At 41.9% G+C, this 21,843-nt stretch overlaps 1 protein-coding gene and 2 non-coding genes across 4 annotated transcripts; 1 reads left to right on the forward strand and 2 right to left on the reverse strand.

Moving 5' to 3' along the window:
- Positions 1-10,538: 10,538 nt before the first annotated feature.
- Positions 10,539-10,610, reverse strand: TRNAG-UCC (transfer RNA glycine (anticodon UCC)). Its single transcript has one exon. It is a non-coding gene; the product is annotated as a tRNA-Gly (tRNA).
- A 2,771-nt stretch (positions 10,611-13,381) lies between these two features.
- LOC111591274 (U6 spliceosomal RNA) lies at positions 13,382-13,484 on the forward strand. The gene has a single exon (XR_004857489.1). It is a non-coding gene; the product is annotated as a U6 spliceosomal RNA (small nuclear RNA).
- Positions 13,485-15,282: 1,798 nt separating this feature from the next.
- LOC100282874 (uncharacterized) lies at positions 15,283-20,709 on the reverse strand. Of its 2 annotated transcripts, NR_158979.1 has the most exons (5): positions 19,980-20,698; positions 19,600-19,684; positions 19,402-19,513; positions 15,695-15,863; positions 15,283-15,592 (listed from the first exon to the last, which is right to left on the reverse strand). NR_158979.1 is itself a non-coding variant. In NM_001366444.1 (4 exons), exons 1-4 carry the CDS (start codon positions 20,663-20,665, stop codon positions 15,763-15,765), a joined length of 984 nt encoding a protein of 327 aa, NP_001353373.1. In that variant the 5' UTR covers positions 20,666-20,709; the 3' UTR covers positions 15,619-15,762. The 2 variants fall into 2 exon arrangements, 1 of the variants encoding a protein (NP_001353373.1); NM_001366444.1 differs by lacking the exon at positions 15,283-15,592 and having other exon boundaries at positions 15,619-15,863; positions 19,980-20,709.
- Between the last annotated feature and the right edge of the window lie 1,134 nt (positions 20,710-21,843).

Raw genomic sequence — 21,843 nt, forward strand, 5'->3', positions numbered from 1 at the left:
TCCGGTCCCTAGGACCGGAAAGCCCACCATCACACAAAGATCCTCTGTATCCTCTGTGGGGGACATGATAGAGGAATTCAGAGATCTTGATAAACTAGGACAGGGGTTTACATCGGCTGATCCTTTGGAGGAGATTGACATAGGAGATGGTAAAACTCCAAGGCCGACTTTTGTAAACAAGACCCTGGAGACCGATCCTAGAAATGAGATGATCGGTCTATTGAAGGAATATTCAGATTGCTTTGCTTGGAATTACACTGAGATGCCTGGATTAAGCCAAGAGATCGTAGAGCATCGGCTGCCTATTAAGTCCGGTTTCAGACCTTTCAAGCAGAAAGCTAGAACATTTCGTCCAGATCATCTCCCATGAATCAAGGACGAAATCCACCGGCTGCTAGAAGCTGATTTTATTAGACCTTGCAGATACGCAGAATGGGTTTCCAATATTGTGCCGGTGGAGAAGAAGGAGTCAGGTAAGCTTAGAGTATGCATTGATTTTAGCAATTTAAATAGAGCAGCTCCTAAAGATGAGTATCCCATGCCCATAGCCGACAAATTAATCAATAATGCATCAGGAAATAGAATTATTAGCTTTCTTGATGGTAATGCCGGATATAACCAGATCTTCATGGCCGAAGAGGATGCGTCTAAAACGACCTTTATATGTCCAGGCTTCATTGGTTTATTTGAATGGGTTGTCCTGACATTTGGTCTTAAAAATGCTGGTGCTACTTATCAGAGGGCTATGAATTTGATCTTCTATGAGTTGTTAGTAAACACTGTGGAAGTCTACATTGATGATATTGTAGTCAAATCGGCTGAGTTTAGTTCTCATATAGCTGATTTGCGCAAAGCCTTTGATAAAATGTGTCGGTATGGTTTGAAAATGAACCCACGTAAATGTGCTTTTGGGGTGTCGGCTGGTAAGTTTTTAGGATTTGTCATCCATGAACATGGCATAGAGATAGACCCTGACCGAATTAAGTCTATTCGGAATGTGGGACCTCCGACCTGTAAGGTCGAAGTGCAGAAGTTTCTCGGCAAGGTGAATTATTTACGAAGGTTTATTTCTAACCTAGCCGGGAAGGTTGATGCCTTCACCCCTATCCTTCGGCTTAAGAATGATGCCGAATTTGCTTGGGGGCCAGAGCAGCAGGAAGCATTTGATCTCAATAAAAAATACTTGTCTTCGGCTCCCGTATTAAAAGCACCACGAGCAGGAGTACCATTCCGATTATACATTGCAGCGGAAGATAAGGTCATTGAGGCTGTTCTGACACGGGAAACTGAAGGAAAGGAGCATGTGTGACATATCTAAGTCGGAGGTTGGTGGATGCTGAAACGAGGTACACTTTTATTGAGAAGTTATGCTTATGCTTGTTTTATGCATGCACCAAGTGTAGATGTTATTTACTGTCTAGTCATTGCACTATTTCTGGTCAAGCCAATGTAATTAAATACATGTTGCATAACCCAATTATGAGTGGTAGAATTGGTAAGTGGGCTTATGCACTCATAGAATATGACTTGGCCTATGAACCATTGAAATCTATGAGAGGCCAGGTCGTAGCGGATTTTATTGTAGAACATCGGATTAATGATACTCATAAACTAGACGTGTCATACCTCACTATTACTCCTTGGACTTTATATTTTGATGGATCGGTTTGCAATGAATGGCAAGGGATTGGCATTGTGCTTGTTTCACCAAGTAATGTCTCCTTTGACTTCTCTAGCCGATTGAAAACTTATTGCACTAACAATCAAGCCGAATATGAAGCCCTTTTGTTCGGCTTGGAACTTTTAAATTGTATGGGAGTAAAACATGTAAAGGCATTTGGTGATTCTCAGCTGGTCGTCCAACAAGTGTTAGAAGAATATCAATGTTTTGATGGTACTCTAAATAGTTACCTTGAAAAATGTTGGAGCATAATCCATTCTTTTAACGAATTCAGTATTCGGCATATCTCCAGAGTTGAGAATCATAGAGCTAACAATTTGGCACAAGATGCATCGGGTTATCGGATAAAGCGAGGGAGATTTCACAACACTAAAAATCCGATAACCGGTGTAGGGCCAATTCCCTAGGTAGCGGACCGTCCGCGTGAAGACGCCGGACCGTCCGGGGTTACCAGGAAAGTTCTCCTAATCGATTCGGCAAATAATGAAGCCGATGTAAGTGATTGGAGGACGCCCATAACTAATTATTTACGAAATCCCAATGTCAGGACAGATAAGAACATTCGGCGCACAACTTTCAAGTATGTTTTGATGAGTGATGAACTCTACCGCCGAACAGTCAACGACGTCCTGCTTAAGTGTTTGGGCCCAGATGATGCTATATTAGTCATGGCCGAAGTACATGAAGGAATTTGTGGTACCCATCAATCGGCTCCAAAGATGAAGTGGTTGTTGCGAAGGTCTGGTTTTTATTGGCCTAACATGATAGCTGATTGTTTCAAGTACTACAAAGGATGCCAAGTATGTAAAAAATTCGGCGATCTACAGTTGGTCCCTGCAGCTGAATTACATCCTATCATCAAGCTTTGGCCTTTCAGAGGATGGGGATTAGACTTTATTGGAGAAATTCATCTTTCATCATCAAAGGGGCATCGGTTTGTGTTAGTTGCCACTGACTACTTTACCAAATGGACTGAAGCCATTGCTCTAAAAAACATGACACATAAGGAGGTAATTGAGTTCATAACTGAGCATATTATTCATAGATTCGGCATTCCCCAGACCTTGACTACAGATCAAGGGGCTTCTTTTATGTCAAAGGAGGTACGTGAATTTGCTGAATTATATAGAATTAAGTTGCTTAATTCATCTCCATATTATGCTCAGGCCAATGGACAGGTCGAGTCTAGTAATAGGACATTGATTAACTTGATAAAAAAGATATCTGATAATCCTAAGCATTGACATAAGATTTTGTTCGAAGCTTTATGGGCTCACAGAATATCTAAACATAGTGCTACTAAAGTATCTCCTTTTGAGTTTGTCTATGGGCAGGAAGCAGTGTTGCCTGTGGAAATAAGTTTGAATGTTGTCAGGTTCGCCAGACAAAATGATCTAACCGTCATGGATTATTATAATTCAATAATGGATAATATTGATGAGGTGACCGACAAGAGGGTGATAGCTTTGGGAGCAATAGAAAAGGACACGATCATAGTAGCCAGGGCCTACAACAAGAAGGTCAAAGCAAAGTCATTTCAAGTAGGGGGCCTGGTGTGAAAGACCATCCTGCCTCTAAGGAGTAAAGACCGAAAGTTTGGGAAATGGTCGCCAAGCTGGGAGGGTCCATATAAAGTAAAACAGGTAATGTCTGGTAACGCCTATTTATTGCAAACATTACAAGGCAAAGATTTACCCAAAGCCTTGAATGGGCGTTTCCTTAAGCAGTACCATCCTAGTATGTGGCAAGATGCCTAAGAGAACCGATGTAATCACATCGAGCTAGTTGCTTTTGGTTTGCTCAGCTCCACCAAAAGGCAGGGGGCATATGTTGGGCACCAAATTGAGGTGCGGACAGTCCGGCCCTGAGGCCGGACGGTCCACGCGCGCGCAGAACAGATTAGGGTTCCGAGTTTCTTGCTGTGTTTGTTAGCTAGATTCTCGGAATTAACTCGGGGAGTTTGTTTGTAACGGGTCCAGCCCCCCTCCTCTATAAATACAGAGGTATACGGCCGATTTGGAATCATCAATCGAATCAATAACACTTCTATTTCACATTTATTTCCTGTACAATTAGGAATAGTTCTAGTCTAGTTCTAGTTTATCCTCTCAATCCCCAAATTCTCCGCTTCTCTTCGACTCTATGTCGATTAGAGGAGTCTAGGTCGGTCTGCTCGAGCCTAGACATCACCTAGGATCTCTCCTCCCCGATGGGGTCCCTCCCGGGAGCGAGATCCAGGCGTCGCCGGCGATCTTCCGCCGCCCCTGCGTACGCACGGACCATCCAGCCGTCAGGCAGAAACCCTAGCCTCGAGCCAAGCCGCGGACCGTTCGCCCTTGCGCAGAGAGCACCGTCGCTGGTTCGTGTTTAGTGATTGGCGCCCTAAAAATGTGTCAACAGGGGCAACCTGAACATCGTTGCACTTAGTCAAGATTGACGGGGGGTGTTAAACAGAGAAAGGCTTATTAAACATAGAAATGCTTATCTCTAAATATAGTTGGTTATGATCCTGGGAGATTGTTACCGCGCGCTAGGGACTCTTGGTGTTTCAAGGACATGCATGCTTTGTTCCAGGCAGACTGGTAGAGGGTACTGTACTCGACTGGCCGGGTAGGACAGTAACTTATGACATGCATGTTGGCTTTCGCAGTAAAGCTAGCATACGAGTCTGGTTGGCGCTGTGAAATTATTGCGTGTCTCCGCCACGGCGTACGTGCAATAAATTTCTATATATTAAAGCAGGGAGGAATGGCGAGCTCTGAAGATATCCACGTCACCTCTAGAATTTTCAGTCGTTCGATTAGATTTGAACGACGTCTAGAACCTCTCTGCGCGTGTCGCCACAGAAACGGTCCCTGAACAGCCACGCGATGGTTCGCGACGGCAAACGAAGGCCAGGGAAGAGGGAAAAAAAAGAACAGTCCATGAAAGCGCCGGTAGATATCCCCTCCTCCCCTAGCTGAGTAAGAGTAACCACGCCGCAGCGCCCCCGTCTGGCCGTCTCCACAGCCACGAGTCCACCGCGTCCATCCTGTTCCGGCTCCTCGCTCCACCGCTCCGACCTCCGAGTCTCGCTGTCTCCGCGACCGTGAGTCTTCGCGCTGCACTGCCGCGTCCTTCAAGTCCCCGGCTCCACCGCTCCAGGCTTCGGTATTACCGACCGCGATTTGCCGCTGCTCCGCGCCGCGTCCTCAATTCGCACCACTGCATGGCTCACCGTCTGCATCTGCTTCATCCTATCGCGTACCAACTGCGAAAAAGATATGTGTGCCACTGCCATCCATATTAACTTTTCATATTAACTTTTTACGATTCGGCTGTTCCAGGTTGCAAATTAAATATGTGACTTCGGTTTTGATTTTTTTTCCTGGTCGTTTTTCCCCGTTTATAATCAAAGCTACAGGTTTTTGTGACCTTCACTTTTTTCGTATTGGTACATTCTCTCTCTGAAGTGATTAGACATGAAGAATACATACACGTGGCTTGAAAATGCTCTAGAATCTACCATTTCCATATTTTCCGTTGTGAATTTAGAGATGTCTATAAGCACATTACAGAAATTTGTTAAATCTGAACCCAACTAAAGTTCTATAGTGTCATTTGCACTTCGGTGAGTAAGGAGAAAATGGCTTACAGGAATAATAACAGGACAAGGAACATTACAGAATTATTTGACTGTCTGTATTCACTTATTCCCTTACTGCATTTTCCAATATATATTCTTTGCAAAACTTTTAGATTCCATCGATAAATGCGTATACAATAAATGCAATTTGTAATGATTATATCTACATGCATACATACATCTTCATCATGATACACGAAATATTTAGATTACTAAAACTCTGTTTGATAGCAATAATTTTTTTTAAAAAAACTGGTTTATAAAAATTAAGGAGGTTCCAAGCATACCAGTTTATGACTCAGTTTATAGAAATTAGATTCTCGGTTTTTTAAAATCAAGGAGCTGGTCTCTCTAAAAACGGGTTTTTTAAAAACTGGGTTTTCCAAATAGGGTCTAAGTTCATTACTCATATTGACTTTGGATGCTGAGAAAACAAATATATAATTGCCTTTTATAAACTATAGCAACACTGACACAGATTCATAGATCAAATGTGTTATCCTTGTATATACGTATGCATGTCAACATGTATAAACATCGATACAACTATATCAACCAAGAATCACTCAAATTGTTTAGTTGCATACTCATTACGACTTCGAATGCTAATAAACCAAGTTGTATTTTGCTTTCTTGGGTTTGTGAGTCATTCATTTGTCCAGCAGAAAATGAATGGGTGAAACCTCTTCTTTTATGCACAGCTCCTGCCTCCTATCAAGGTTGGGGTTTTTTCCTTCAGGTTTCTTCATATGAACAAGTGACTTTATAACTCTTATTTGAACATACGCCTGATGGAAGTTTCATATTTCCGCAGTTCCAATTTGCAAACTACAGGAATTGTAATTATGGGAAACACTATAAAGAGATCCTTAAGGCTTCAACTGATAGATTAAAGAAAGGGTTTCTCAATTCTATTGTTCTCAACAAGCCTGTAGAATGGATATGCTAAATGCTCTTCTTCTTTTATCAACTAATCTATTGACCTGCAGGGTTTCAAAAAAAAATCTTTTTCATTTAGCATGTAAGTTATCATTACTATTCATCCTTCCTAATTGAAATCATTTTTTTGTCCTCATAGACAATTGTAGCTCACTTTATGCACAAAGACTAACTAAGCATGGCATATGCTCTTTTATTGCTAGACACACCTTTTGCTGAGGTGTTTTTTTTTAGTTTATATATATTATAATAATTTCCTTGTTAGTTATCACAGCATACTAAAAAACTATAGAGTTCTAATTCAGTATGAAGATAGCTCGAGCAGATTTCACTGAAGGCATAAGGTAAGCTACACACAATATCAATGTAAGATAGCGTTCACACTGCTCATGTTATATTATTTACGACCTAAACTACTCTACTACTTCAAACAATTATATATGTATATATACATCTCTAAGCAATAAGATTTTGTATCTTATGTAAACACGTCAAGAAACGGGGCGCGAGCACTTTACTAGTAGGACAATGAACGAAGCAGCATGCCTGCCTGCTTGTGCACACGGTGGACTGCGACGTTCGCCCAGTCAAGTTTGGAATAGGAGATAGGGTTTTCCTGATCGAATTCGTTGCCTTCTTTTTTTGTCTAGATTTACAGCTCCTCTGAACCGTCTCTGCAACAGCTGCTGGCAGCTACTTAACTACCACTGTACGTTTCACCTCCGGGAAAAAAGAAGAAGGGACAATCTTGCCTTGCCCGTTTCACCTCCGGACAGGTGTTTAATTAGGAGGTTGGAAGGCGCGCTTGGTGCTTGATCCATGAGCTACCAGTACTACTAGAAGTTTCATTCACCAGTCAGTGACCACCGAATGCTAGCCAGTAGCCAGGCCCAGGCAATTGCAGTTGCAGGTCGGCTGGACTGTTCCTGTGCTCCGTGATGACTCATCTAGTAGTAACATGTCAAATGCATGCCCACGTGACGGTGGGTGCCCCTGCCCTCGATCGAAAGTGGAAAGGCTGCACGCTGCAAAGGCTGCCTGGAGCCTTGGACCTCACGCACCTCACCTATTAGCATACACGCGGCGCACCATCGCCGTGAAATTATTTGGTGGCGACTACGACTAGTACCCCCCGTCCAACCAAAACCTGGCGCGACCATGTGCATGCGCAGACATCCTGTGCTACTGACCTATACTGTTGCCGCTACCACCGACTCGGACAATGACCTAATCTAGCGCGGACCATAGGCTGGTCGGCCTGATCAGTCGATATGAGCACTCAGCAGACAAGGAAATTAGCGAGCGGGTTACGGTTTTCGCACCACAATGTCAGCACGGGAGTCGTGCCCGTGTCTTGCAACCGTTTAATTAAGCATGTAGCTGACCATAACATGAATGAGAACGAAAATTTTAACGATCTATCATGTGACAGGGTTTAGTACGTCCCTTCAATTAGAGGCTTCTTGAATTGTGAGCGATAATTACCTCTTCGTAACTTGAGCTCGATTCTTTATTCCTGGCTTTCTTTGAGTTTTACATCTATCTTCTAATGTGAACCAAGCTTTCAATTCCTTTAATAAACCAACTAGGGGTGGGCACTTTTTACCATAAACCGAAAACCAAACCGTACCGAACCGAACCGAAATTTCAGTTTTTTCAGTAGTTCGGTTCGGTTTCGGTTTTTGTATCTAATAAGTTCGGTTTTCGGTATCGTAATCGGTTTTCACCGTATACCAAACCGAAATACCAAAAAAACCGAATACCAAACTTTATCAATTATCAAATTTGACTATTTAATTATGTGAACTAAATATGTGATACAATTAAATTGTTATTCACTTATTTCTATGTGATTTATGATGTATTTCTAAATATTTGTACCTATAAATTTTTTATTTTTTAAAATTATGTGTAATCTATCATGTAAACTTGTTGTATGTATTGTCTTGAGTATAAGTTTGGTATTCGGTTTTTACCGAAAAACCGAAGTAAAAAACCGAAACCGAACTTCTCGGTTTTCATTTTCTAGAAAACCGATCGATTTCTAATGTCTGTAAAACCGAAGTTTTTTAAAACCGAAAAACCGAACCGAAGTTTAGAAAAAACCGAATGCCCAGCCCTAAAACCAACTCATAGGATGCATGGCTGAATACAAACTTGCTTCATCTTAAATAAAGTTCTTCGTTTGAAGTCCACAAAGGAAACTCAATTCATCTATATTGCTTGTTGTGGATGATCAATTTCAATTACAATCAGACTTCTCCTTCATAACCAACAACCAATATATGCCCTCGACTGCTTCCTCTTCCTAAGTGGCTACACAAGATACATAATGAGTAAAATTTGAAAGCACCATGCACTTAAGATTTAGTTGTTACCACCCCCTCATTAATACGACGCGGTCTCATCATCTTCACTTTGCTCATCGTCATGTGGTAGGCTTTGTCCACAAATTGGAGTGTTGTCAAGTGCTGTTCTTTGTGGAGTGGATGTGACTTCAGGAGCCTCTTCTTCAATAACCTTTTGCTTGATTGCCTCACAAAATGGATCCTCATTTCCTGCAACATTAACAAGATCTTTGGAAACATGATTATACCTTCGGATGCTTTTACAGGGCATGTGACAATGGCAAATGCAAATTCCACAAATAGCCGACCTTTTTAGCGGTCATATTGTTTATATATTTATAGGACTGAGATTCCTTATTATCTTGTGTGAAGTTATATTTTTGCCCCTCACGTTTACATACTATTGATTCACATTTAGAGATGTACATTTCTGAGTTTTCACTATGCAAACATGCCACACACATCTCTCAGTCGAGGCCTTCTTTGGGCATCGCTTCCGATTAAGGTTTTCGCTTTCATCATCAAAGCTCCACTTACATCACTCTTTCCTTTATCTACTCTCAACTCGTTTTTGGCTAGCTAAAGCAGTCTAACGAGGATTTAGTGGATGAAGGTTGAAGTACTTTGGATCTTTTCAATCTCCTTGACATGAAATAAAGACTATAAACAACATTTGTTACCTTACACCTTTGGTAGGAGACCTTGTTCTCAATAGTGGATCTGAACATTAAAGATGAAGGTGAATTATAGAGAGAACAGAGGACATTTAATCCTAATGCGTTAGTTTCGTGTCTTAGTTGTTAGATCTAAACTTCCAAAGTACAAATCCATAAATGTAACATGCTTGTTTGTATTGCTTTTGATCTAGGGCCCGTTTGGAAGCACCACAATTTCTAAGAAACAATTGGTTTCTATTCCCAGTTTCTAGAAACTGATTTATGGGAAAAAAATTTGGGTGTGCGTGTTTGGAACCTAGTTTCCTGAAAACCAGTTTCTAGCTTTTTCGATACACAAAGACAAGTCTACCCTTGCTCTATTTTCAAAGTAATTGATTCCATTGTTCCCTTCATTTTTCTCTGATGCCAATTTTAAATATAGATTAAACTCTTTTTAAATTTAAGATTTTCATATAATAATTAAACATTCAAATAGGACAAAGCAAGCATCATGGGGATCGTATGCATAGGTCTAAGAGCGGTGGTAATCTCCATAATTTCCACCAAATCAATTAAGGGTGGTACGTAATTTGCCAGGCAAAAATTGGTTTTAGCTAGAGAAGGTTAGCTTATTGGTTTCTTAGAAATTGGGAATCTAGTTTCTGAAAACTGAAGCATAAACTGGTCTATTTGAAAATAACTCAATTTCTATAAACCAATTTCTCAAAGATTTGTTGCTTCCAAACCGGACCTTAGAAAATATAAGATGAGTCGTTTTATTTTTTATATTAACTTTGCTAGATATATCAAATCTGATTTAAATAAATTAAAGTGGTTTACAATTTGGAATGGGAGGTGTATTTTTTATTCAATATAATTTGACTTTCAATTTCTATATTAAAGTAACATTTCTGTTATCGTTTTTGGAAGGGGAATGACAGAGCTTGTGACAAAGTGGCAGACAGCTCCACCATTTTGCAGAAGTTTGAGTTTGTTTGATTAGTAACATTCACTTCTAACGGAACAAACCTTAAACTGGGCCTAAAAGTCATATACGTCACAGGCCCACAGCATCGATACCTACCGACCGTTTGCCGATGTGACAGAACAGACAAAAAGAACATGTGAAGCTTGGTTTTTATCTTTGAACAGGTTGAAATTTAACTACTTTATCTACACATCACCAAATGCATCTAAATCAAAATGGAAACTGGCGGATATATAGCTCCTCACACCTTCATATTCGTACAGAGGTTAGCTAAGCAAAAAAAATAAAAAAACAACAAAATTGCGTCTGCCGGGAGTCGAACCCGGGTCTATTGCTTGGAAGGCAATTATCCTAACCGTTGGACTACAGACGCTGCTGTGGTAATTTTATTCAGTTTATGTATTTATCACATGTTTCAGTACAATAACTTATGAAACCAACTTGTTATTATAGTATTAGTGGACTCCAATTGCTTGTCAAAGCGTTTCGCATGGGACTTACGAAAACTAACACTGTCTAAACTCCTAGAATAGAGATTAGGTCATGACACGCTCTTTTCTATCCCAATCTCTGTTACATATATGCTGCGGAATATGACAATTTGGGTCATAGTCGTCTGTGCCCAAGACTACATTTGAGTTAGCCGAGCATTTCATGGAGTGCGAGTTCTCAAACGTACCGTTTCTACAAGACGTACGATGCATAAAACCGAGTTTTTTCTACTAAAATTGCACCTTTTATTTGCGTTGGACTTTCATTTTTTTTTTCAATAATACGTTTCTCATCCTTGCAGATGCGACACCGCTCTGACTCACACTTGTTGCAAGGACCGGCATGTGGTTGAAGCAAATGAAAGAGGATGCTGGCGGGATCCCTGCCTAGCTGCACGGGCAGAGCAGCCTTCTGTCAGCCAAGGCAGCACTAGCAACAGAACAGAAACTTGTAAGGGTGCCTCCAGCAAGAGACGATAAAAGAGCTTGTACGCTAAATATACCAGATCTGAACGTTCGCTACGACTCTAGCAAGAAACGCTAAAGCCTCCGCTAAAACATAGCGTGCGCTTCTCGTCCGCCAAATGTGGCGGTCTAGCGATCGCTCCCTATGCACTGTTCGCTCTCGCACGCAGCCTCCTTCCGTTACCTCCCGCACTGTCTTGGAAGCTATTGCAGCCGTCCGTGCAAACAACTGGAGGTAGAAGAAGAGGTGGGGTGGGACGAGGAGGAGCGCACACGTGCCAGGGACGAGGCGCAGCACGCGCGGCGGATTGCCGGGGAGGAGGACGAGCTTGCCCGGCCGCCGGCGAGGACGACGCGCAGCCGTCGAAGACGCGAGCGCGGTAGCTCGCCGGGGAGGAGGAGAGCGCGTGTGGCCGCCGGCGAGGAGGATGAGCGCGCACCCGCAGAGGACCTGGGCGCAGCAGCTCGCTGGGGAGAAGGAGGAGAGCGCATGAGGCCACCGGCAAGGAAGACGACCGCGCACCCGCCAAGGACCAGGGCGTGGCAGCTCACCGGGGAGGAGGGCGACAACACGGGTGGTTGCTGGCGAGGACCACGAGAGCGCGTTGGGGCCGAGCTCCAACGCCGGCGGCGCACAGGGAGCCAGCAGAGGCACCCACGTGCAGCCCCTCTTGTGCGTTTGACGACGTGCTCTAGGAAGACGAACCGGGGAATTGGGGATTTTGACTTCGCGCATATTTTCGTTAGAAATAAAACACGTTTCTAGTGTAATATTTGGTAGACAAGCCGTACAAGATGAAAATTAGAGGACTAAATTATATGAAAAAGAGAGAATAAATATTGTAGTTAATGGATTCTGTTAACACTGTAGATATAAGGCTGTCTCCAGCAGGAGACTGTAAAGGGTCCTGTACTCTAAATATAGAGGACGGTCAGGTCCTTTATCCCTCCAGCAAGGAACTCTAAAGCGTCCTCTAAAATTTAGAGGATGGCATGCGTCCCCTACCTGTAGAGGGTGCTCTATACACTGTACACTTTTTTGTGTCTGTACGCTCACGTGGTGACGAGTAGTAAAAAATAATATAGAATGTCAAATCTAGTACACTGTTGATATAGAGGATGGAATTTAGGGGATATTGCTGGAGATGAAGAAGATATAGAGTACAGAATCTTTTAGAGAGTGCTGTAAAGGACAAAGAATATTCCTTTAGGGGATCAAATTTAGAGGACGTTGCTGGAGACAGCCTAAAGGACAGAATTTAGGGGACGTTGCTGGAGATGGAGAAGATATAGAGTACAGAATCTTTTAGAGGGTGCTGTAAAAGACAGAGAATATTCTTTTAGGGGATGAAATTTAGAGGATGTTGCTGGAGACAACCTAAGCTGAAAGAGACGCATCGTTTGTCGCTCAAATCTTCTACTATGGACCAGCTGCATGCGTTGTACAAGCTTTCATTCTACAAATGGTTGCTGCTCATGTTTTTATGTCGTCGGCATCTATCTCTTGGATTACAGAGTTTTTATTTGGTGTTCACGGGAGGTTTTTTTTTTAATTTCCAGCCAAGTTTGAAAACTGAATATTTATGTAACCATGGAATGTCATGGACAGGACACACTGCTACTACTATAACTGTGTTGTAGACTTGTATAAACAGCAAATAATGGCATCCGATGTGAAGCGACAGTGTATTATATGTATTGTACTGTGTCATAGAGAGCTAATGCCAAAATATCTGAATGGAATGTATGTGTGCCCTGCTTCACCGGGAATCGATAAGAATTTGGGAATTTGGATTCGGTGTTCTTTATTAGGTTCTCGCCGAATATGGTTCTCAGTTATGACCTAACGGTGTCCACAAGAGTTCGCCAGGATTTATACAACTATTTTCTTATTTATTTCTTTAACATTTTCCCTTCTACGCACAATAGGAGATAATGTCAAGCGTTGACGGTGCACATATATTTGTTTTTTTAAAGGCGTAGTGGCGTGTGTGCAAAAACATCCTCACAGGAAAGACACGAAGAAACATGGTCAATGGCCCATTATATAAAGCACCGCCACAAAGCCCAAATACCAGTTCGTCGGTGGAGCAAGTAACGCGCTAGGCAACAGGCAAACAGTTTGTCCCACCTCGTCCAGTCACAAAGGCAAAGCGTGACTTATAAGCCAGAGCGGAAGAACCATACCGTCTCTTCGGAGACATCCGATAAAATTGGAACGATACAGAGAAGATTAGCATGGCCCCTGCGCAAGGATGACACGCACAAATCGAGAAATGGTCCAAATTTTTTTGCGGATTTGCGCACTGGTCCCTGGTGTTCGCGAGTAGGTCCTCCCGCACTAGTTTTTCTTCACGATTTAGCCCTCGTGGATTTCTGGCAGCCGTGTGTGCCAGAAACTTTTGTTCGCCGCTAGGCCCTTACTTTTATGCTTTCTTTTGCAGGCTTGCCCCTAACATTTTTTTCCTTTAGCCCTTCAGTTTTTCTGTTCTGTACAATTACACTCTGCAGCCCCAGGAAAGTTTATCTTTTGCTCTTACGCTCAAGTTTGTTCCCAACGGACTGCTAGCACCACCATGTCCCATGTTATACGCTAGATTTTTTTCAATGATATGTCTAGCATTTTTCTCTCTTTATTAAAAGTCAAAAATAGTAAATATGCCCATACATTGTAGTAAGACACTGGACGTAAAATTTATATATGGTTAACTAAACAACTTGTAACTTACCAATCTTGTTTCGTGTTTGAACCAATTTCTGCACTTTATCTTTATCCGTGCACACACTACTCAAACTCGTATGGCATGGGAAGCTTAAAAATCTATCCAATTATTATGCATGTGTTTCAATTCATCTACGAATTGAATCTTGCTTACTGCATAGCCACACAGGTCTAGCTTATATAAACACCATAAATAATGAAGTGCTACTGCTACGTACTTTAAATTAGAATAGTTAGTTACCCATACATTACTATAGGTTTTTAAATACTTCTATAAACCAAAGATCGATTAAAAATATATTGTGCTATCACCGTGACCCATCGATAGTGATAATATTGGGTTGGAATAATAGATATACAAATCTTCAAGGGGTCTTCAAACTTAGTGGTCAACTCAATCAAGTACACGATGAATTCGAGTCCTTCAGAGCAATTTAAAAAGTTAAAAAAGAGCTTTGCAACCATCTTTTCACGGAGGCCATTCACAACCCACAGCTGCTCGTTTGCTGACGATGAAATATACCACATGTCTAAAATTGTACTATGATTAGGAGTGATAATAGGCTCTAAACTTTACACTATAAAATTTAGGTATCAAATCAGATTATGATCGGACTCTATTACTATTCATTTTTTATCTAAAATTAATTAAGGATCCTAACTTATTTTAAAAAAATATTTAAATCGTGATCCATTATCTCCCCTAACTATGATATATTATTTTTCTATTTAGATTAGCATCACTTGAAAAAGCCAGGTATATTTCACATCAAACAAGAGGGGTGTAGACGTGAGAAAGGAATTGTTTCCACGTAGATTTATCATTTTCCTGCTGCTGTTGTGACGTAGACACGTAGTTGGGCATTAGTTAGTGGAGAGCTGGACGAATAAATAGATAGAAATTTTAACTCTTCAAATGAAGATAGATATAAATATAGATAAATATTTTTATTGAGGAAAACATCTACTGTTCCTCACTCATCATATTATTCAGCTTAGAAAATAAACAAAATTAGCATTTGACGTAACTTGGAACAGCAAACCAAATAAACACCCTAAAATAGCAAAAAAAAAACAGAAAACAGACCGACACGAATTAACCAGTTCTTCATCCGAATGTAGTCCCAGTTTCTAGCACGGGAAAAGAGTTAAAACACCACAAGAGTACGCGTTCAACCTACACCAAAATATATTTTCCTCTCACTATAAGAGGGAACCGAAATAAGGTACCGTTTGGTTCAAATATTTGTAACGTAATGGGTAAATGATTACGTTAAATCATGTTTGTTTTAGTCCAACCGTAATCAGATACCGTACTAAAATTTGATACCGGACTATTCAAACTTGTTACCGCCCGTAATCAAGTGTAAACCATTACCATTACCCTTTACGTTATATTTCGTGAACCAAACAGCACCTAAGTTTTGCTCCATGACAAAGTTTGCAGTCAACTTTGAAATCATCTAATATAGCTAACCGATAAAAATGATCTAAGCACTCTCCCCTGAAAGTTGTATTTTGTTACACTACACTACTAATCAGAATGATACATGATTTAGTTCACACTTTCCCAACCAGCATTGAGATGTTTTTCTTGGTTTTCGTTTAGTCATATCAATTCCAAACTATCCGAGCACCATGTCCTGGAAAATGATTGAATAAGGGAGCTTCTTCTTCCTGCATCCGATAAAAACAGAGCCAGATGCTAAATAGATGAATAACCGGCACTATTGCTGTTTACAATTGGCAAAAGAGTAAACTTTCGGATAAAATATTTACCAGTCAAAAACTAGCACCAACACACCGGTTGAGGATGAAAACACTATGTCAACAATTCTATACAAGAACTAGAAAGAAGCAACGGCCTCAGGATTAACGCAAGATGGCCTCTTTGCATTGTAGTAGAAATGGGCAATCATTTGAACCAGCTCATCTGCAGTCCTTATCTCTGTTGAATATGCGAAAGACAATCACGTTATTATTAGAAATCTTGGCAGCTGAAACTTCAAGGATCGCAAAAGGTGGCAATTTACTGATCACCACCTTACTTTAAACAATAAACTTCATACTGGAACTTTATACATGCCAAAGTTATTGAAAGTGACCTTGTTAAAATTTATTAAATTTTCCTGTTTTTGAGGACTTCTCATGGAAAATAAATTGGGAAAAATAGAGAAATAAATAAATGGGACTCCTTGTCATCTTGACATAGGAGAGGAAGGGCCTGTTTAGCTGGTAGAAACTGTTATGAAATAATTAATTATGGGAAAATCATGATTAGGAAAAGGAGAAGCATTTACATGCGTGTACATGGGGAGCAACCGAGAAAGCCCACAAATGAGGCTCGGAGAGTTCTCACCTTGCTGCCTCCCGGTTATAAAAAGGAGCCCGCGGGAGAGCACCAGAGTGTTTCTGTGGATTACTATGTACTCATACAAGAAAAAAAATAAACGAGCTCCCATATTCCTCCCATCTCTGTGTGTATTGTGTTCAATCTTGTGTTGATCGATAGAACAATCACTCAACAGAAACCGCAAAAAACCCTGCCAAAGGATTCACATCTAGGTGTTTCAAAACAGAAACCGGCTGAAATGCTTCTCCTTTTTACATTGCAAGTACAGGATAAATTGCTCCAAGAACTAGTTAGCCAAAAGATTTTCCAAGGAAAAAACCTTACCAAAGAAACATTTCATGGAGAATTTGAAAAAAAAAGTTTTTTTTAAGAAACTGGATCAACGGACCCAGAGGATAGCTCTGGAGATGACATGGAAGGAGTTAGAGAGACAAGGACTACATCCATGCATGTCACACCCACTATGTGAAAAAAGCTCCTCTGCCTGATTAAGGGGTGTTTGTTTAGGATTATAATCTACCCAGATTATATAATCTAACAATTTTTTTATCACTGCTTCTCTTAAGGTGTATGCATTAGGCTGGTCGTTGTGTATCCATGGTGTTGTTGCGCTACATCTCCTAGGTATCAACTTTGTCAGACGGCCTGCCACAGGACGGAAGAGTGGTGTTGTATCTCCAAGATAAAATACCGGATCCTGCAGCAACAATGGGGGTGCAGCTGTTCTCCGGAAAAGTGATTATCGATTATCGTGCTTCACCATTCGCTGACTTTGACTGTGAGACCAGACTCCATCCTTTTTTCTTATTGACAATGTTGCTTAACAACTAGTACATAATGCATATTATTGGTAAATCAGAAGAGTAGCAGTAATTTAAAAAGGCAGAATGGTGATTAGCCTAACAGTGCAATGGCACAAAAAGTTGTCAAGTGAGATAACTTGCTGTCTCAACAAATGCATCCCCATGGATGCAGTAAGTTCCCAACATCTGGTTCCAGAGATAGATACCATTTTCCTACAATCTGTAACAAGACATCCGACAAGGTTGAGGACCAGGAGATAGGACGGGCCAAGTCCACACATCTCAGAGCAATCAGAACTGGTCACACCAACAAAGAAAGCAGTCATTTGGAATCAATGCAAACCAATCCAACCAAATCAAATTGACTAACATTTGTCCACAACACTGTACTGGTAGAGCAGCCAGCCCATCAGAACACACAGGTAGTGCCACTAGAGAGCGAATATGTTGAGAGGTGCTCCTCTAACATGGTGCAGATATCCAAGCATGGGGTTCAAGCAACTTTCTTCATAGAAGTCTTTTGCATAGCAGTATGGATCATTTGGATTGGAAGCAAAGGTACTCTCATTTTTCAGCGAACTCCTTGCTTTCAGGGCTGCAAGACAGGAATTTTCGGGTCTGTTTGGTTTATGACCTGGCAGGCAGCTTGCCTGTCAGGCGACCAAATCCGATGGCCTGGGATTTTTTTACCGGGGATGGCCTGGGATTGTTGGCTTGTTGCCTTGCAGGCAAACCTGTCTGAGCGCAAAAGGGCCTCTAGTTGAGTAAGTTGGTTAGGTGGTCTAAATAGCACTCCTCAGATCCTGAGTTCGAATATTAGTGGGAGTGAATTTTAGATTGAGGTTAAAAAAAGTCACTCGCTGGTTCCCCTAGTTGTGTGCACACAAGATGGACTGGCCTATAGAGGGATCCTTATGTAGGGGTTGGGAGAGCTCAAAGCACGAGTAAAGATCTGGCCTATAGGGGGCGGACCCTCATGCTGCATGGGGAGCTAGCTTTCGTGACTTTCCTCGATCGTGCTTCGATTAAGCTTCTTAATATAATACCGTGAGGTGGTCTTTCCTTGCCGGCTGAGTTTTTTTAACCTGCCTGGGCCTAGAAGCCAGAACCAAACACGCCCAAAGTTTCACTGCAGTTACACAGGATTGAAGGGCCTTCAGAATTGTCCTTTTGTCCTTGAATTTCCTCTCTTTTTGTAGGCTGTAGTTGCTTCAGCCCTATGATTCCTGTAATTGTGCTTTTCTTTTCTTCAATTGTGTAACAGCCTCCCTCCCTCTCTCAGATAAAACTGGCAATGCTATTCTACACCTAGTAGCTAAAACTGACCATGAAATACTGAATACGAATGAACCACATCCAGTACCAACCAGTAGTACGCGTCAGTACCACGAAATACTGAATACTACTGACACACGACTATTGAGTGTATACATAACAATGTGTGCTTGTGTGTGCTTACAGCAGTAGGAATTTCCTCTACTGTTTTTCCGTTTAAGGGCTAGTTTGGGAACCACATTTTCCTAAGGGATTTCTATTTTTCCAAGAGAAATTAGTTCATTTTCCCTTGGGAAAATAGGAATCCTTTAGGGCTAGTTTGGAAACACCATTTTCCCAAGGGATTTCTATTTTCCCAAAGGAAAATGAACTAATTTCCCTTGGGAAAATGAAAATACCATGGGAAAATAGGGTTTCCAAACTAGCCCTTAGTAAAATGGAATTTCCCGTGATCAGAACTGCAGGGTGCTGTCGCTGGTGCATTGAGCTGGGGCTGGAACAGAATTGGATGCAGTAGCGGACCCAGAACTGAAATAGAGCCCGGACGAGACTTAAGACATCACTCAGATCAAATGATTCAAAGCTTCCGATTAAGGTGCTGCGATGAATAGCTAATTGTGCGCTGGCACCAAAGTCTGGCCAGGCGCCTAGGGTCGCTGGACCCTGGGTCCGCCACTGACTGTATGGACGTTTTAGCATGGAAACAAAACCTTCAGATTGAGAAAAATGGAGGATGAACTCCAACGGGAATCCTGTCAGGAGCTCATCTTATGGGCCGCATGGGCGTATAAATTGAGCTGGAAATACGTCCTTTGCTCTATTGTGGAGAGGCTCAACTAATAGATCCCCTTTTCTCTCCAATCTTCTAATGGGAGTTTCCTCTTCCTCTCAAATGTCACAATGATAAGTAGGTCTCACCTCTACTTACCTATTTTGTTTCTCAATTAATTTCCCGCAAGAAAAAAGGTAACCCTCACTATTTTTTTTATAGAATTCTCACAAGGACAATTTGAACCATATAGGGGTGGCTAGGTTGGGGTGTTAGTTTGACATACCTTTTTCTCTATATAAGATCTTGTTTCCCCTAAGGAACAATAATTGTGGACATTCTCTTGCTTGAAGTGCATATGCCAAATCCCTCTCAATATTTATATCAACTTTGACTGTCTATTAAACAAAACAAAACAAAACTTAGGACCTGCACAAAGACCAGTAACCCAGCCAAATAATCAAAAGATGCTATTCAAACTTACCCGAGGAGGTAAGCGATCTTTAGCATTCCAGTACACCTTAGCAGCCTTTTCCAATTCTTGAAGAAACTTCCAATTGTCAGCAGCCCTGCAAATCACAACATCATGCAGGGTTCAATACTACACAATCAAAGCCTCCTGTAAATAAACTAATAAACTTCACCCTAAACAAAGCAATTCCAGAAACTGAAGCCTGTTTTGCCGTTTATCTGTCAGTACCAGGACAGTTCTGAAGTTTCTAGTTTCGTTTGATTCACACTTTACGGACATCCGCATTACACAATGCAAAGCTTAAAATGGTGATTGGGTTACACACAGCCCATTCCAAACATAATGCCAACAGTTTACAAATCAAAACTAGACAGGGAATGGATGGTCCTTACCTGTTGTACCGCTCGAAGACTAGGACGACTAAGGGGCTGGGGTGGAATGCGAAGCTCTCCCACTCCAAGCAATTGATTTCCTTGACCCACCCCTCGTCGACGTCCCCTTCCCAATCGATCTCCACCCCGTCCACTGTGACATTTCTGATCGAGTGCTTGTCGAAGTACTCTGAGGCCCGGATCCCCCATCCGACATCGGCATCCAGCGGCCAGCTCGGGTCCTCCTCTTCCACCACGGGCTTCTGTTCTCCTCCTTCTCCCTCTCCCTCGTCGTCTGGTAATCGCTCCACATCGGCCTTCGGCTTCAGGATGTCGCCTTTGCCCTCGAGGACGTCGGGGTTGCGCTCCTGGATGGAGGCAAAGACCTGCTCAAGGCGGTTGCGGACGAAGTCCTCCACGGCCGCCGACTCGCTGCGGCGCCCACGGCGTGGCTTCCGGGGCTTGGTTGTGGGGAACCCTGCCTCGGTGGATCCATCCGGGTTCCGGTTGCGGGCCTCATGTGTGGGCTTTGGTGGTTCCGGGTTCGACGTCGGCTTCGGAGGCCGTGAAGACGAAGAAGACGGCGGAGGAGCGGATGAGACAAAGATGAGCTTGCGGCGGCGGCGGCCATGGCTGCAGCCGACACGGTTCAAGCTGATGGCGGGGGTTGAGGGTTTAAGGGCGGTGAGGGTGGGGAGACGGAGCATCGTGCGCGGCGAGAATGGGCGCGAGTATGCGGCTGGGTTTCGCCGGTCGGCAGGTGCGCCCGTGCTATCCGAATGGCGGTTTCTCGTCCGCCGTTGCCCGTTGGTCTCGTGATCTTCTCAAATCCAACGGCACTGACGCTTCCAGCCTCGTGAATGATTCGTGAAAGCATGACGAGTGTGAGGAACTGCCAAAATTAGAGCAAATGGAGTATCTTAATCCCTTTGGATCTCTCAAACCAAAAGAAGAGAGAAACTTATCTCTATAACATCAGTAAATGATAATTGTGTATGTGTCATATTTCAATAGTTAGTTTAGTCTAGAAAACATTATAAATTTAGACGAATGTGAAGAACTACGCATATATTGCTCAACCGTCCCAAACTCTAATAAACGAGAAGAGTCGTGACGTCAAACCTACCTATTCTAATAAGGATGGAACCCAAAAAATTCTATTGGAACTTAACCCTCTCGAACATTGTAATTTTTGGTTTTATAAACAACAAAGTACACCAATTAACTATGGAGCTATCCAAATAACTATTTCCATCAGTTGTGCTTCTGAAACCTTGAAATAATGTATCACATATTCACTGAATGTACACTTACTGTCAAAATGAGTTTGGAAAGATACAGTCTAACAGAAGAAAGTTGCACCCCTCATTGTGGGCTACCTAAGACGACATAAAGACTATTTTGTGCACCTTAGATGCTAATGCCATTTTCTATGGTCAGTTTCATAGGGGCTTCGTTCTTATTAATGGTGTGCCATGTCAGCAGTTTAGATGATGTGGCAAGCAATTAATAAACAAAGAGATGAAATGATTTTCATGGAGATGAAACCATGTATACATTATTACCTAGACATATTGTCTTTTACATGTTAACTATGAAACCGTGCTGAATGAAACTCTTCACTATGAGAGATTGTTTCAATAAATATCTCATTTCTTTCTTAATTATGAAATCTACCACTGTAAATGCCCCTAAGGAACAACATCAGCCAAGCAAGGAACACTAGCACGGGTAGTGGTGAGAATGAGAATTTGGCTAGAGAGAAACATAAGAGGTTTTAATTGAAAAAAAAACACAAAAGAAAACAGATCATCGACAATAAGGGTGAAAACGGTCGGAAACGATCGGTAAACACAAAAACCATTTTCGTTTTCATATTTTTCCT

The sequence above is a fragment of the Zea mays genome, chromosome 3 (assembly GCF_902167145.1).
Source record: "Zea mays cultivar B73 chromosome 3, Zm-B73-REFERENCE-NAM-5.0, whole genome shotgun sequence".
Lineage (NCBI taxonomy): Eukaryota > Viridiplantae > Streptophyta > Magnoliopsida > Poales > Poaceae > Zea > Zea mays.